At 38.9% G+C, this 18,134-nt stretch overlaps 1 protein-coding gene across 9 annotated transcripts in view; it reads left to right on the top strand.

The window, feature by feature from the left end:
* ASTN2 (astrotactin 2) overlaps nucleotides 1-18,134 on the top strand; it is a 1,150,327-nt gene that overhangs the window by 1,112,748 nt on the left and 19,445 nt on the right. For all 9 annotated transcript variants that reach the window (XM_007474538.3, XM_007474537.3, XM_007474541.3 and 6 more), the window contains 2 exons: nucleotides 10,599-10,699; nucleotides 11,082-11,265. In XM_007474538.3, the coding sequence (XP_007474600.2) occupies nucleotides 10,599-10,699; nucleotides 11,082-11,265 (285 nt within the window). The remainder of the gene's footprint in view (nucleotides 1-10,598; nucleotides 10,700-11,081; nucleotides 11,266-18,134) is intronic.

Raw genomic sequence — 18,134 nt, 5'->3', positions numbered from 1 at the left:
GAAATTCTTGTGGCACCAGCACGTGGCGGTCCGGAGGGCCCCTCACCAGGCCCCTTCGGCAGGGTCTCACCACGAGGAGGAATGTTGGGTGGCTCTGGTTACAGGGCCTTCAGCCTCTTTGGCGAGGGCACCATAAACACAAGACAGGACATGGCCAATCAGTCCACTGACAAAAGCAACTACAAATTCCATTCTGAGCCAAGAATGCTGTCTTCCAATTGTTTGTTATTCTGTGTGCAGAGAATAGATGAGAAGTTGGTGCTAATTTACTGTTTCTTAATTACAACGGGTCTTGGAGTTGATATCAGGCAATAAACTAGAAACACATTCCTGTGGCTTCTGTGGATGGGTTGATTTTCTTTAGTTCTTTCTTCCTTTCTCTCTCTCTCGATTATTTTTTTTACTGAACTCTTTTCTGGCTTGGAACAGTCACACACTCTCAGCAGCTCAGTCCTTAAAACAAAGAACTTGACAATGTACACACACACACACACACACACACACACACACACACACACACACAGCTGAGGATGATGAGCACCAAGGGTCAGTTTTCCCCAGAAACAGTCATAGAAGCACTTTTGGACCAGAGGAGCCCAGACTTTAGATGTGTGATATCTGCTACCACCTACCTATAAGACCTTGGACAACTCATTTAACTTGTGGGTCATCTGTAAAATGGGGTAGGAAGACAGGTAGACTCAAAGACTTATTTTTTTAACACCCTTAAATCTCTTATTTTAGAATCGATGATTAAGTATCTGTTCCAAGGCAGAAGAGAAGTAAGGACAGGGCAATTGGGGTTAAGTGATTTGCCCAGGGTTACACTGTATGAGGTCAAATTTGAACCCAGGTCTCCAGGCCTGACTCCCTATCCACTAAGCCACCTAGATGACCCCTCAATGGCTTCTAAAGCCCCTTTTAGTTCTGGATCTCAGATCTTTTGAAAGGTATCCAGATCCTGGACTTAGAATCAATAAATTAGCTTTTGAATTCCAGCTGGTAGTTTATGTAACTATGGGCAAGTTCCTTCAACTTTGTGAACCAACAAGCATTCATTAAGCACTTTTGTGCCAGCCTCAGTTCTAAGCCCTGGGGAGTCAAAGACAAAAAGGAAATAGTCTTTGCCCTCAAGGAACCTCCTTTTGATAGGCTAGACAACATGTACACGTGTAAGGATTTGCCAAATAAAGAGAAGATATATTTCTCTTGGGAGAGGGAACTAGCAGATAAGGAGTAGGATCAGGAAAAACTTGTAGAAGGTAGCATTTTAGCTGAGTTTAGATAGAAATGAAAAGAGATTCTTAAAGGCAGAGATGAGTGGAAAGTATATTACAAGTAAGGTGAGTAAATCAGCCAGTAAAAAGGCATAGAGAAGGGGAAGCTAGGTAGCTCAGTTGATGGAGTGCCAGACTGCAATCAGGAAGGTCCTGGGTTCAAATTTTACCACAGACACTTCCTGGCTGTGTAACTCTGGGCAAGTCACTTAACCCCAATTGCCTGGACTTTACCACTCTCTTGCCTTAGATATGAAACTTAGTATTGATTCTAAGACAGAAGGCATGAATTAAAAAAAAAAGGCATGAGAATGGGTCATGGGATATCAAAGTAAGGACCAGCATGAAGGCCAGTTTGACCGAACTGTAGAGAGTGAGAAAGGGTGCAATGTATAATAATAATAATCCTGGGAATGGAGATTGTTTGTGAAGCACTTCAAAAGTCAAACCAAAGAATTTATATTTGCTCTTTGGGGTGATAGAAACTTTATAATCTGGAGTTTATTGAGTAGAGACCATGGCATCATCAGATTTGCACTTTAGGAAAATATTTTGGCAACTCTGGAAGATGGATTGGAGTGAGGAGATAGTTGTTTCAGTGTCCTTCATGCTTAAAGAGGACCAAAATGACATCATTGTATCAGCTCAGTGTAAAGGGTATCTTACTGACTGATCAGCCAACATGTGCTTGGAAGGCTCTATTACAGGCTGGGCACAAATAATACAAAGATTTGGGATGGAGACATGTCCAAATTTTTACATCTCGTAATTCTTTTGAGCTACTGAAATTCTCCTTTGCTCATAGAACACAGTGCGTTCCTTGATGTGAGCATCCCATTCTAGACTGACCCATGCCAGTGTCCCCTAAGTGTCACCAAAAGTTCTTCAGAGAGGCCTTCCTGGAATCCCTTCTCCTTTTATGTGAGGTCTTGCCTTATGTGAGTCCTCTGTAAAATAGTCTTATAGGCAAATGAATGTTTGACATTCAAAAAATGTGGTCAGCCCATTGGAGTTGTGCTCTTGTTCTCTACAGAAGAGTACGAAAGCTTGAGAAAGGAGATACACTTGATCCAGGGAACCTCTTTAAAAAGGTTTTTGAAAGAGGCCAATTTGAAAGGTTAGAAGTGCTGAGGGCTTGCACTACAATGGTGACTATGAATAGAGAGAAAGGAAAAGATTAGAGAAATGTGGAGAGGAAGACAACAAGATTGAGAAATTGATTGGATATATTGGAGAAGGTGAGCAGACACCAAAGGTACAAATTCAGATGACTGGAAGGATTGTGCTTTTATCAACATAAAAGGGGAAGTTTGATAGGAATGGGCTTTGGGAAAAGCTAATAAGACTATTTTCTGTTTCCTCCTTTGTGAAATGGGAGCAATGCCTGTCCTATCTACAAATGAGATGATAATAAGAATTCATATGTCTTTGGAAATGTACTTACAAGTGTGATTTTTGGAAGTCCCACATCATTAGCTACATTTAACAGTATTAATATTAATACTTAGCATCATTATGGTATTTTTAAGTTGCAAGTACTTCATAGGCACATTATTTCATTTAAGCTAAGAGTAATACTATGAAGTAGATACTACATATTATTCTACTTGCTTTCTAGGTAAAAAAATGGAGGCTTAAATAATCAAGGATGGATTAAGCTGCAACTGTACTATTTGCTAGGCTTGGTGCTAGGAGTTAGATATATAAGTACAAAGAATGAAACAATCCCTACATTCTAATAATGGAGACAAGAATGGATAAGTACATACAAGTAATTATAAAGAGAACACATGCAAAGCATTTATATACAAGGAGATTTGGGGAGGGAGGACCATGGCAGCTAGGAGGAATAGAAAAGCTTTCAGGTAGAAGGTAATTCTTGAGCTGTGTCTTAAAGGAAGGGACGGATCCTATGAGAGAGAAGTGAGGAGGGATTGTGTTCCAGGCATGAGGGGCAGCCAGTGTAAAGCCATTGAGAAGGGAGATAGAGTATCATATTTAAGGAACAGAGAGAATGGCAATTTGATTTGCAAAGATTGCAAAGAGATTAACGTAAAATGAGGCAGGAAAGATTCTGAAGAGCTTCAAAAACTGAACAGTTAAAAGTTTCAAAATGTTTCAGTCAATGAAATGAGAGTACTAGAGGGGAGAAAATTGGGGGGGGGGGAGGAATATGGAAGAAAGAATTGGAACAGGAATTAACAACTTGGCACAAGAGGTACTAAACTTTGCCCAAACAACAGACTCTCAGAAAATTAGAATGGATTGAATAAAAGACAATGACTCCATCAGATAACAAGGAAAATTAAGATAAAGTTAAAAAAATGAAAAAATAGAAAAAATAAGGTTCCTCAGCACAAACAATTAACTTGGAAAACAAATTGAAGAGAAAAACATGATGAATCATTGTACTACTTGAAAGCTACAACAACAATAAAATGAAAGAGGGGAACCTACACATCGTATTTGTAGAAATCTTCAAAGAAAACTGCCCTTATCTCCTGGGAACCAAGATGCAAACAGAAATAGACTCTACTGATCACCTGAAAGAAACCCCAAGTTGAAAATTCTTGGGAATTTTTTAGACAAAATCCAGAGCTTCCTTATCAAAGAAAATTGCTGCAAGCAGCAAGATAGAAAGAATTCAAATATAAGAAATACAATCACACACAGCCTTTACTATAAAGAAGCAGAGAGCTTGGAATATAATATTCCAGAAGGTCAAGGATAAAGTCTTACAGCCAAAAATAACTTAACCAAAAGATGTGAGTATAATGTTATGGTGGGGAGGGGGAATGGATTTTTAATGAAATAAAGTGTTCCTAATGAAAAGGCCAAAGCTGAGCAGAAATGTTGAAATTTTCAAACACTAGAGTTAAGCGGAAATCTAAAAAGTTAACACAAACAAACAATGACAAAGGGTTAAGGTTATTATAATATGGGAGCATGATACATGTGTTCCCTCAGAACCCTGTCATCATCATCAGGAGTCATATAATGTGAGTCTAGACAGAAAGCCTACAAGTCATTCTGTTATGTCTTCATGATTTTTTTTAAAGAATGGAAAAGGAAAGGAAGAAGTATACACTGAGAGAGAAGGAAAAGAAAGTTAGAGAAATTGTCTCATACAATTGGGGTATGCAAGAAGAAGAAGAAGAAGCAAAAAATATGGAAAAAAGATTTGGTGGAAAGTGACTGATATGGGAACCTCACTCTTATCTGAACTGGTCAAAGAAAAGATGAATACGGATACACACAGTTGGATTGTATTTTAAAAATATTTTTCAGTCACATCTGACTCTTCATGACAAGAAAACAGGAGTTTTCTTGGTAAAGATACTAGAGGGGTTTGCCATTTCCTGAACCAGCTCATTTTACAGATAAAGAAATGGAGGCAAACAAGATTAAATGACTTGCCCCAGACCACATAGCTAGTAAATGTCTGAGGCTGGATTTGAATTCAGGAAGAGGAATCTTCCTGCCTTTTAGGCTGGTCACTCTATCCATTGTGCCACCTAGCTGCCCTTTCTGTACACAATTGTGTCCAGAAATCATTTCAACAGAGAAACAAAAGAGAAAAGAGGGAATTACAGAGGAAAGGTTAAGAGAAGGATTAGTCCTAAAGTAAAATAAGCTCTAAGAATGTTAAAAAATTATTTAAACTCTTTTTGAAGTGTCAGATAATTAGAATCTGAGGGGTGCCTTTCAGCTGGAAAATGTCTAAATTAGTTGTGGGATATACATATGATAGCATGCTGTTGTGCTATTAAAAATGACAGGAATGGCTTCAGAGAAACATAGGAAGAATTGTATGAACTAATATAGAGTAAAATAATTAGGAACAATTTATTCAATGACAATAATTATACAATAATTACAATAATATTGTAAAGACAATTAACTTTGAAAGAATTGGGAACCCTAATCAGTATTATGACTAACAAAAGGACTAATCATGAACACCTTCTAATAGAGAGGTGAGAGATTTCAAATGTAGAATCAATCACATACACACACACACACACACACACACACACATACACCCACACCCACACCCACACCTACACACTTTATTTTGGTTTTATTTTGTTTTTTTCTTTTAGATATTGTCAGTTGGGAAATTTATTTTATTTAACTGTATATGTTTGTATACATATATGTATGCATATATATTTGTATACATATATGTTTGTATACATATACAGCCATATGACCTTGGGCAAGTCAATTTATCCTCTTGGTTTCAGTTTCCTTTTCTGTAAAATGTTGACATATTGCCTGCCTTACCTCCACATATCATTGTGTTACTACATGGATCAAGTTAATGTGGCAAACATTTTGTAAACCTTAAAGTACTATAGAAAAGTTAGTGCTGCTACATCACAACACACATACATGCCCATGCGTATACACACAGTCATTTGCCAGGAACACACTCAAGGCTGAAGTCATCCCAAGACAACCTTCAATGTAAATAAAAGAGAAAAGAAAAAAGAAAATTCACTTGCTCCCTGCTCTCCAAATTTTTCATGTTGTTCATAGGCAGAAACCTCATGTGTTTCTAAATATATGCAGATATGTCCAAGGATCTCGATATATTCCAGAATACCAACCCCCAACTCCAACTACACTGCTGGCTTCTTGAGGGATGGGACAGTGCTTCCTGTCTTTCACAATGCCATGCACACAGTAGGTCCTCAGTAAATATCAGCTGACTAGCATGATCATGAACTTCATAGGTGGACTTCACTGTAAACTGTGTTCCTGAAGAGCTTTATGTGAAGCAAACATCTTTACTGCAAAAGTGCCAAAGGATGCTGTCACTGAAAAAGGTTTTGGAGAGGCTTTTTGTAAAGTAGCAAGTCAGTCTGCAAAATGAAACACAAGGTCTTAGTGGCTTTGTTTTGCTCATCAGGACTTGTGTACATGGGGCTTGCTTAATATAACAATCTCAGGCACATATACAGAAAGTTGCATCTTTCAAAGTGCTTCTACATTCTTTATTACACTTGATGCCATGAAAACCCCATACAGATAGCAGTAGAAAAGTTATTATTCCCAGGAGGAAACTAACTGGCTTTTGGAGCACCATAGATCAAATGTTGAGGGGGAACCAAGTCTAGCAGCATCCAGGTTATCCCTGTGGTATTCTGGAGAAAGTATTGGATTTGGAGACAGAGAACCTCTGTTCCAATTCTGGATCTGTTCTTTCCTTCCTATATCATCTTGGTAAAAACAAACAAACAAACAAAACAAACCCCAATAACAACAAAAAGCAACAACAACTTAATTCCTCTGGGCCCTTGTTTCCTCTTTGCTAAAATGGAGGGGAAGACAGAGAGGACTGTATCAGGGGCATGCAACATGCCAGAGCATGTGGCTGAAACAGATTAAAATCTCATTGGGAAACATTTAACAAGATAAGTAAAATACAACAGAATATAGATATTGTTACTGTATAGTTTTCGAAGTGAACATGCAGCCTGCAAGGATGCCTGTGTATTGTTTAGTACTCCTTCTTCCCATTTCAAATTGAGTTTGGTACCACTGGACTAGACAATTTCAGTTCCCTTCCAACTCCAAATCTATGAGTATGTCTATTTATAACATCTAGTTGTGTAATGTTAATGATGACATTGATTGTTCAAATTTATCTATCATGTTACAGTTTATAGAACAAATAATCCCATTTTATAGAGTTGCTTTGGAGACACTGAGGCCACACAGATTGCAAGCGGCAAAAGTGGGAACTGAATTAGTCTTTTTGGTTCAAATTTCACTAGTCTTTCCTCTACATGACAGCTATATATGAACACAAATGTCTGGTCACCTTTTAGACAGACTTACATATAGTGTGAAGCTTTTGTTCCAACATTAAAAAAAATTTCTGCAGGCTTGGGCATCTCACTCCCCTTTGAATCCCAATTCATTCCTTACCGTGCGGATACCACTCTTTGAGTACTCATTGAGCTCTGTGCTGGATTTAAAGTAAGAGATAATGTCTTCCCCAAAATGAACACCCTGTTCTTTCATAGTCACTTCATAAGCCTTAAAAATATTTTTTAAAAAAGCACTCTCAAATGGTCCTTACATCTTCACCCAGTGGGGAAGTGCTAGAAGTGTCAGTAGTAACAAGGAGAGAATGAAAGCCACCTCTCATGTAACCTAGAACATGTGGATACTCTTAAATAACAAAGTTGAAAGCCATCTGGAGTTCAGACCTCCCAATGTGATCTTGATTCAATTCATCCACTTCAAATTTTATCTTCTATGTCCATCTAGGTTTGGACATCAGCTCTTCTCCCTCAATAACCTTGTGTTTTTTTTTTTTAACTATCTCCTCCTCCCTTTCCTTGAAGCTTACTTCCCCATTTCTCCTCCAGAAAACCAAGTTTACTTGAGTAGGTCATCCCCACTGCCCTTGTTCAGCCTGCAACAAACAGAGCAACACCTTGGCTTGGGGCTGGGTAAACCTCCCATTGAGTCTGGCCACCCAGAACCCTTAGCCCTTTGGTATGGGAAGAACTAAGGTTGGCACCACTATTAACACACATTTGTGATGTGGGAAGGGCATGTTGCCAGAACCAATAGTTTGAAGGGAATAATTATGTTTTCTTTAGTAACTACACCTATTCCTCTTAGCTTACAGGTAAGTCATTAACCCTGCATTAAATGGAGCACGTATTCTGTTGAAGCTAAGGGCAGAGCACCAAGATCAAATTAAAAGCATGTGTATCTGCTTGCTCTGCCAGCAGTTACATTGTTGATGCTTCTACAGGTCATTTGGAAATCCAGAGATTGTATTCTTAGTGTGGTTGTCAAAATAGTCACCTCTAGCCACTCAAGAATTCCTGTAGCACTGACCACCTGGGATTGGGATAAGATCATAGGACTTGGAGGGATCTACCAATACAGCTCTGTAACTTTAGAAATGAACAAACAGATCCAGAGAAAAGGCGCTTGCCCAAAGTCAGAAAGTCAAAAAATACTTTGGAGATCTTCTAGGTCCACACTAAACCAAAGCATTCAGCTCCTCTAAGATATTCCTGACAAATGCTCTTGCAGCCTCTACTTCAATGGATGTACTAACAGAAAACTGTGTCACAAGACAGTTTATTCCATTTTCATCAGACATCTCTATATTTTAAAAGAAGTTCTCTCTTATGTCAATCTGAAATGAGCCTTAATGTTACTTCTGTCCATTGACAAAATCCATTTTATTTGTTGTATAAACATTTATTTGGGGGGGCATTTCTCTCCTCCATGATGTTGTACTTAGAGATGAAGATGCCAGAAACAAAAGAACAGTTATGTTGTGAAGAAAAGACAGCGTGTGCTTACAAACTTTAGAATTGCAGCACAAGAAGGAGAATTGTCATGGGGTAATATAAAGAAAAAAATATGATATAAGGGTTAGATGATGACTAGTTTGGGACTCTAAAGATTTAAAGCCTCTGCCTCTCTTCTGAGTTTTTTTTTTTAATTTTTTTTATCTTGGGCTTGAACCCTAGTTTCTGAGCTGTAGAATGAGGAGATTAGATTAGATTACTTGGAGAGTGAGTTTTTTGCTTCTGGTCCTAAATCTGATGCTTTTGAATATTAAATTGGTTTTATAAACACTAAGTAGTCTCACTTCACCTTAAGAAGTGACTACTTGGAGAAGGAGAGGAAAGTTAGAAAAGGATATAAAAACTCCAGAGGAAAGCAACTAGATTGGTGAAGGGACTAGAGAGTACCTTATACAGGGAAGAGGGAAAGAATCAGAGGACACTTAGCTTGGTAAAGAGATGACTTGAGGGAACTAGGAGCAATATGAAAAATGTCTTTAAGTATAAGTATTTGAAAGTCTAATATGTAGAAGAAACAATGAATGTGTTCACTTTAGTCTTTTATACCAGAACTAGGAGTGATGAATGGAAGCTTGAGAGACATATTTTATTTCAATTTAAGAAAAAAAATACAAAAAAATTAGAGCTACCTGAAATTAAAATAGGAGAGGAAGGGAGGAGGAGAGAGACAGACAGACAGAGAGACAGATAGAGGAACTGACTGAAGGTCCTCAAGGACTGTGTAGTTATCAAACAATACAATAAATATTTACTAACCACCCACTAAATGCTTGATCCAATGCTTGATGCTAGGGATACAAAGACAAATAATAAAGCAATCCTTGCTTGTCTCCATTTTAATGGGGAAGAACAAATATGTCTCATCAGGAATGCTATAGAAGAGAATCTTCCCCAGGTACGGTTTGGCCTGTTTGATGTGTAACATCTTTTCCAATAGTTAGATTTGATAATATAATAAGTCTATAGATAATATACACAGGTAGGCAGCTGGGCCTGGAGTCAGGAATACCTGAGTTCCAGTCTCAGCTCAGACACTTACTAGCTATGTGATCTTAGGCAAGACACTTAACCTCTGTTTTCCATAGTCTGCTGGAAAAGAAAATATCATTCATGTTGGGGATGGAGGTAGATAAAGTAGTTTTAGGAAGTAAGGGAGTGGAACAAGCATTTATTAAATGCACACTATGTGTCAAGCACTCTGTTAAATGTTTTACAAATATTATCTCATTTGTTCCTTACAACAACCCTAGGAGGAAGGTTCTACTTTTTCCCATTTACATTTGAGGAAATGATGGCAGAGTTTAAGTGATTTGCCCAGGGCCACACAGCTAGAAAATGTTCAAAGCAGCTCTTTTTAGGGGGTCAACAATTTGGAACATGAGGGGATAATCATCAATTGAGGAATGGGCAAGTAAGTTATAGCAAATGATTGCAATGGAATACTATTTGCCATAAGAAATGACACAGGAAGAACTCGGAAAAACCTGTAAAGACTTACACAAACAGAAACAGTGTGAAGTAGGCAGAACCAGGAGAACACTGTACACAGTTCCAGAAATATTTTCCAATGAATATTTTCCAATTTTACATTTACAACTGTGAATGGCAGCTATTCTCAGCAGTAAAGTGATCCCAAAAAGTCTACTGTTGAAAAATGCCATCTACTTCCAGGAAATAAAAAAAAGAATTGAGTCTGAATCCAACCAAAGCAAACTTTTTTCACTTTCTTAATTTTTTTTATTTATTTGAGTTTTTCTTCCACAAAAGTATTAATATGGAAAAATGTTTTACATGATTGCATGTGTAAAATCTATATGAGATTGCTTATCATCTCAAAGGGTATGGGGGGTAGAGAGGGAAAAGACAGTAATTAGAGAATTTGATTTTCAATATTTTTCAGAAATTTTTGGAAATTGTTTTTGCATGTAATTAGGAAAAAAGATAAAATTTACTCATACCTGGTTTTCTTTAGATTTACACTCTATGCTGTGGATACAAGAGGCCGACACTCAGAGCTGAGTACTGTTACGCTGAGGACGGCTTGCCCACTGGTAGATGACAACAAAGCTGAGGGTAGGTACTGGGCCTTCTTACTCTTGGCTGAACATCTAGTTCCTTGAAGCTATAGGTACTTTATGACTTCAATCTTTCCCTTCTTTAATGGAGTCACTTCATATGATAGGTGAAAAAGGGGGAGGAAAGGAAGACTGATGGACAGTATGGTGTAGCAGTTAGGAGACTGACTTGGAGTCAGGTCTTGGCTTCAAAATCTATTTCTGACAAATTGACACTATGGGAAAATTATTCCTTATTTATTACTATTCCTTATTTCACTCTTTGTATTTATATCCCTAGTACCTAGTTCAGTACCAAAATATAGCGATTGCCTCTGAAAAAAACTTTCTGTCCAACTCTAAGTTCCCTGGTAAATCTTCATGTTTTGCCTTCTTTTCAGAGATAGCTGACAAAATTTACAACCTCTACAATGGCTACACCAGCGGCAAGGAGCAACAGACAGCTTATAACACCCTGATGGAAGTGTCAGCCTCCATGCTCTTCCGTGTTCAGCATCACTACAATTCTCACTATGAGAAGTTTGGGGACTTTGTCTGGAGAAGCGAGGATGAGCTAGGACCCAGGTAGGAGCAGGAGACTGTCATCTCTACCTTTTGCCATGAGATCCCTCAGCTAAGGGCCTGGCAGTACTGTCTAGAAAGAATTTGGATAGCATTCTCAGACTGTACGTGACCAAAAGTGATTACCTCCCAGTTATTTTAACTAGAAAGATAAAAAAATCAGGTAGATTTGTCCATGGCCTGATGGATATGACAAATCCAAGATGGAGCATAGTGAACCTCATTCCCGATCTGGCCACCACATTGGCACAATGAATAACTCCCATAAATATTGTAGCTCTGGGAACACAGGTTGAGCCAGATAATCTGACTCCTTGTCAATTCTCCCTGTGCTTTATGGCTGGCTGGGTCTAATATTGACCCCCAATCCTAACTAGCCTGGAACTCTGGTCTTATGCTTTGGTTTTCCATTTAGTTCAGCTCCTGAGTTTTGGCTCCCTAAAAATCAATTGATACTGGTTCATCTTGGCTTCCCCCCCCCCCCAACCTTCACATTCAATTTTAGTAACAACTCTAAGAAAGAGGGGAAAGAGCAAGGCAAACAGGGTCAAATGACTTGCCTAGAGTCATACAGCTAGGAATTGTCTGAGTTCAAAATTGAACCCAGGTCTTCCCAACTCCAGGCCTGGTGCTCTATTTATTGTGCCTCCTAGCTGCTCCCTCCCCCCCCACCCCTTGGCTTTTCATCTCTATTTCCTCATCCCAGGTCTTCTATTCCCTTTTTAGAAAATGGTAGGGTTTTTTTCCCTGTTAGAAAAAATATGCTATAGTAGAAACAATATCAGATTTGGAGAATGCTGCCTATACTGCCCATTGTAAGGAGTGACTTGGGGCAAATCATTTACCTCTCTAGACTCAATTTCCCCATCTATAAAATGGAAGCTCTTGAAATTCCCTTCTAGTGTTAAATCTCATGGATAGCAAGGGATAGGCATTTTTCCACCTACGTGTCTACCCCATCATGTAATGTTGTTGGCTCTTCTCTTGGCAAAACATCCAACAGATAAAGATAACTAGCAAATTCAGGAGTAATCCTTTGTTTACATTTAACATAAGCTCATAACTGGGTATTTGTTGATGTAATAAGTTGTGGTTTAATTACAGGCTTTTCATGGCCATTAATAAATGAACTAATGTTTGGATCTCACAGACATATGTGAATTTCATTAGCTAACTCAACACCTTAGAGGTGCTAAGAGTTGTGATCAAATCATAGAACTAATGAATAACTTTGGGAATTTATGTTTAAATGGAAATAATTCATAAATATTTCAGTTTAAAGATATTGTTGACTTGACTTTACTGAAGATTCCCCAATGCAGATGGTGGAAATAGCAGAATTTTTTTGTCAGAATCTCCAGGACAACTTTTTGAAACAGATCAAGGCTCATAACTTCACTTTTAAGTTAAGAGAATTCAGTCTGATTTGACAGAACAAATATTTACTAAGGGTCCATTTATAAGCCAAGCATGATGCTAGGCACTAGAGATGCAAAGACAAAGCAAAATCACTAGTGTTGAGGAATTTCCACTCTGCTTGGGTGATGGGAGGAGAGAGGGAAAAGAGGAGAAAAATAGACACTAATAAGTAAATACAAAATATATATAATGTAAATCCAAAGTAATGGCATGGAGGTGGGTAGACCACTAACTGGGGAATCAAGAAGAACCCTACGTAAATGATAGTCACTTGCCCAAAGTTATTCTAGAAACTAATGGCACATCCATTTATCCATGTGTTCTTTTTAAAATAAAGGTATTTTAAAGATTAAATCTCCTCAACTTGTCCAGGTTACAAGTATAAGGGCTACTCAGAGATTCTTCCCCCTACAGATCAGCACGGCAGGTTTGATCTGCTTTTTTTGCCAGGAACTATTTGGCTTGCCTTCCCTAAGCAACCTGGTCCCCCTGCCCCATTTTTATCCTCATCCCTTCTGGAGGTGGGAGGTAGTTAGTGAGACATCTGACCAGAATAGCTCACTGGAGCTCAGAACTCCTGAGCTCAAGAGGTTCATGGGCCTCAGCCTACCCTGTAGGAGGGAACATAGGTATTTCTGACCATACCAGGCTCCATCTAGTCTTACAGCAACCTGTTATGTGGTAAACATCAAGGTTGTAAGGATGAATGATATTATATCTCTCCTAAAGCATAAGTGTAGGGCCAAGCCCCAAGAGTACCCAGAGCTCCAGTTTGTGGCTTTGCCCATCACGCCACCCTAACTATCAAATGGCCACTTATCCAAGTTATTATAATATGTATATTATATATATATATTATTTATATATATAAAATGTAATCATATTATTATTACAAACAGGAGAACTATGCAGTCAGACCTAGGACAAACTGATAGGAATGTTTTTTTGTTTTCAATATTCCCACTTCTAGGGTTCCCACCAACTTCCTCTATCCCCCATCTCTAAATCTAGGGCTTTTCAATTGTGAAAGGGTACAACAAATATATCCAGTTTGAGTTGGAACACTCTAAATATAATACCCCTCCTAGGACATGTTTGAAAGCCAGCCCTTAAAGAGATGAGAGTGCCTATATATTGCCTAAAACCCATGCTAATGGTGAAATTTCAGGCTTCATTTAGGATCTATTTTGAGGCGCACGCACACACACACACACACACACACACACACACACACACACACAAACACACACACACACAAAGACTGGGATAGAAGTGTGAAGGTAGAATCCTTACATGAGGAAGAACCTTAGTCTATCAGACAGTTCTCTTCTAAACTCTAGAATCCTATGATTTATTGATGGAGAGAACCCTGGAGGACAGCTCTTCCAACCCTGTAAACTTTCAGATGAGAAAACCATGATGCCAAAAGTGAAGTGATCTACCCAAGGTCACACTTTTCAGAGGCAGGATGGTAATTCAATTGTTTACCTGCATTCCCTTCCGGACACCTCTATAGAACCAAGAGGATATGAAAGGCAAAAGCTAGAGTTCAGTCTACCATTGTAAACCTTATCTTTCAGGGTTTGTCTTATCAGTATTTGGGTTCTTGGACTGTAATTTTCCCTTTCACATGAAAGGGAAGCTCAGTGTGATAAAGGCAGTGAAAAAGGCCAAAAGACAGGCAGATGGACAGATCAATAGATAAAAACTAGGACTGAATCATAAGATAAACCATCCTAGAAATGTCCAGGAAAAGAAAAAAAAATACGACTGCTTTTACTATGTTTTCCCACATTGCTCATTGGGTGCTCAGCGGAAGGTTTCCTCAAAGCTAAACCAGAGATCCATTCCTGACTCCAGCTTTACAACTTGTGAGAACAATTTATGACCTTCCAGGACATAAATTTCTGTTTGCTTGGGCCTGGCCCTCCCACAAAGGCAACCCAAGTTGTAGCGGCTTTGATAACTCGTTAACCTCCGACCAGTGGTCCAATGTCTCCCTCTTCCTCAATCCCTCAGCAAAGCTGTGACTTCCTCCATCTTTAATCATCCTTTGTTATTGTCCCATGGGTCCTTTGGCAATCTCTAAAAATGACATTGCTGAGGAAATGAGGCAGATTATGAAAAAAAAAATATCCTTTTAAATAGGATTATAGCTTTAGATCTGGAAGTCACCTTAGAAGGTCATCAAATCCAATCACTTCATTTTATTTATGATAAAACTGAGGTTTATGTGACTTATACAGGTTCATATACCTAGTTTTGGTAGTGGGATATGAATCTAGGTTTTCAATTTCAAGTCTAACATTATCCTTCGTGTCATGTTATAGACTATAGATTGTCAAAGCTGAAAGGGTTCTTATAACCTGGAGCATAGACTGTCAGATTTGGAAGGCATCTTAGAAAACAGAATATGAGAGATAGAAGGCAACTGAGGATGAAGAATATTAGAATAAAACAATAAAGCCAGGGGGAAAAGGCCTTAGAAATAATTTAGTCCATCCCACTTATTTTAGAGAAGAAGACACTGAGCCCTGGAAAGGGACAATGAGTTACTTTTCTCACGTATTCTGGGCTAAGTGTCCTAATTACGAGTCCTGTGCTCTTTCTATCACACTGCAATAGAGACATATAAAATCATCTTGGAGATTCACATAGACTCAATCAATCAATAGATATCACTAAATATCTCTTGGGTACCTTATATCTCTTAAGAGCCTGAGAATTGCAGGGTATACAATAAGATAAATTACAATTACTTTCTTCATAGCCCTTTAAGGTAGGTAGTAGAAGTACTTTTTGCATTCTATAGATGGGGAAAATGAGGCTCAGACAACAAACATTTATTAAGCAATTATCATGTACCAGACATCATACTACATAACAGTGATATAAAGAAAGGAAAAAAATAGTTCTTGTTCTCCAGGAGCTCACAGCTTAATGAGAGAGAAAAACATCATATGACTTGCCCAACATCACATAATTGATCAGTTGCAAAGCCAGGCCTCAAACCTAGGTCTTCTAACTTCCAAGTTCAGGGGCCCTCTTATGCCATTTCTATTCAAGGTACTTCCAGTCTGGCCATAAACATCTTAAACAAGTATTCATTCTTGCATCATCCTAAAATAGCTGATTCATATTGTTGGGATTGGCAAAGAAGGCTTTGGAATCCTATGGATTGACTGACAGAAGATGGAATGGCAGTTTGAGCAGCAAGGGATTATGGGAGAGAACCATTGGCTGGGGAGTGGGGGTGGGGAGAGGGGCATTCTGAAGAGCCCTAGGTCTTCTGACCCAGGACTGAAAGCTGAAAAGTTCAGTTTCTGAGTGGCTGAAGCCCCACCCCCCAAAGCCATGAGAGAAGACCCAGATTTTCTACCTTTAATTCCTAAAGCTGTTTTCTCCAAAGAAACCCTTCTACTGTTTCCTCCACCTGCTACCAAGAAGGATTGGTTGGTTGGTTTCACTGGTTAAGATGTAATAGCACTTGAGAAGTTGAGAGGACCAAGTGATCAGGGAAACAGTGGATAAGGTAAACTCTGTTGAGAGAGGGAAAGATGGTAGGATCTCTTCCTCCCTAGGGTGAACGGGAGCAGAGGTTTGAAATAAACTCCAGGGAGTAGGAAAGATGAATTCCTCTTGCTCTCCTTTCTCAAAGGATATCAAACAGACTGTATACCCCTTCAGTCCGTATGAGAGCAAAAGCTGAGGGGATGAGATGTCAATTCCCCTGTCAGCTGCTTCTGAGGAAGGCTTCTGATTTACCTTCCTCAGTGATGTGTGGCAGGCCTTGACTCAAGCTTTGAGATCTGTCCCCAATCACCTAAACACCCTTCCTGTTGTAAAGATAGGCCAAACCCAAATCTGACTTGTGAACTAAGGATTTATTGAAGGGATAGGTTAAATAAGTTGAAAGAAAATGGGAGGAGGTTCCTCTATCAAGTTATTCCCACAGCAGCAGGATCAAGAGGCCAATTCCCAAGCCCACAAATGCCTCAGCCCCTTTCCCAACTGACTGCTCTCTTTATGATCTCTATGCTAGTATATCCTAAAGACTAAATCTTAAATCAGTTCAGGGAAGGCAAGGAGAGACCAGTAGGATCCAAGAGGGCTGGGCTCTGAGTTTTGAGAGAGAGTCCTAGCCAGCACTTCCCCTGGGTCTGGTGATTCTTGGTAGCAGGTAGAGGAAACAGTAGAAGGGTTTCTTTGGAGAAAACAGCTCCAGGAATTAAAGGTAGAAAATCTGGGTCTTCTTTCATGGTTTTGGGAGGGGGGCCTTCAGCCACTCAGAAAAACCTAGTGCTCTTCAGAATGCCCTCTGGCCAATGGTTTTTTCCCATAATCCCTTGCTGTTCAAACTGCCACTCCATCTCCTGTCAGTCAATCCATAGGATTCCAAAGCCTTCCTTGCTTATCCCAACAATATAAAGTACTTGTCTTATCCACAACCCTACCTCTTCTCTCTCCTACCTTCTCTCAGGCCTGGGCCAATTCTAGAACAATGTGGCTTGAAGGATGTTTTCCTGATCTAGGACCATATGAAGGTCTTATAGGGGATTCATAATCTTGACTCATGAAAAATTCATTTCTATACTATGAACATGAGGCTACTTTTCTTTCTATCCTAAATATACCAGTAAGCATTTATTAAGTGCTGATATCTTAGTTCTTTTCATTTAATGGATTATGTACCTAACTTAGACTTAGAGAGGTGCTTAGGATCCTAAAAAGTTAAGTGACTTACCAGTTTCAGGGTCATTCTATACCAGAGTTAGGACTTCAACTCAGATCTCTTCCTGTCTTAAAGATCAGTTCTCTATTTACTGTGCTAAGACTATGACTTGCTTATCTACATTGGAAGAAGGAATTTCCTCACCATGAATTCTATTTACTAAGAGAATCATAGATTCAAATATATACAGACACGTATACATATAGATAGATACATGTAATATCTGTGTGTATATCTGATGTTGTATAGGAATGTGTGAGAACAGAGAAGGAAGAGTATAGGAATACGTGATACCTTCTGTCCTCTTAAAGGATATTGGTACCAGAGCTTAGCAGGATCTCCCACACTTACTTCAAAGGTCATCTTAAATGATTCTTCCTATACCAGTCCTTTCCTGATTCCCTTAGCTGTTTAGTTCAATGCCTTTTCCCCTGAAACTACCTTGCTTTGACTCTGTATTTAGCTTTTATATTTACTTCTGTATATACATGTTGTCTTCCTCAATGAATATAAGCCCTTACAAAGAATTTCTTCTTCCTTTTTGTCTCTTGGGCACCTATCATAGTGCCTGTCAGATATTAATGCTTAAAAAAAACTCTTGATTGGACAATGGCAGGTATGGGCCAGAATGAGATAGCTAAGATCCAAAGACTATACTCAAAGGATCATAGGCTTTAAAGCCAAAAGGGATGGTGCAGACAATCTAGACCCCCCCTCCCCC

The sequence above is a fragment of the Monodelphis domestica genome, chromosome 1 (assembly GCF_027887165.1).
Source record: "Monodelphis domestica isolate mMonDom1 chromosome 1, mMonDom1.pri, whole genome shotgun sequence".
NCBI lineage: Eukaryota > Metazoa > Chordata > Mammalia > Didelphimorphia > Didelphidae > Monodelphis > Monodelphis domestica.
This window is presented reverse-complemented; position numbering and strand designations above follow the sequence as displayed.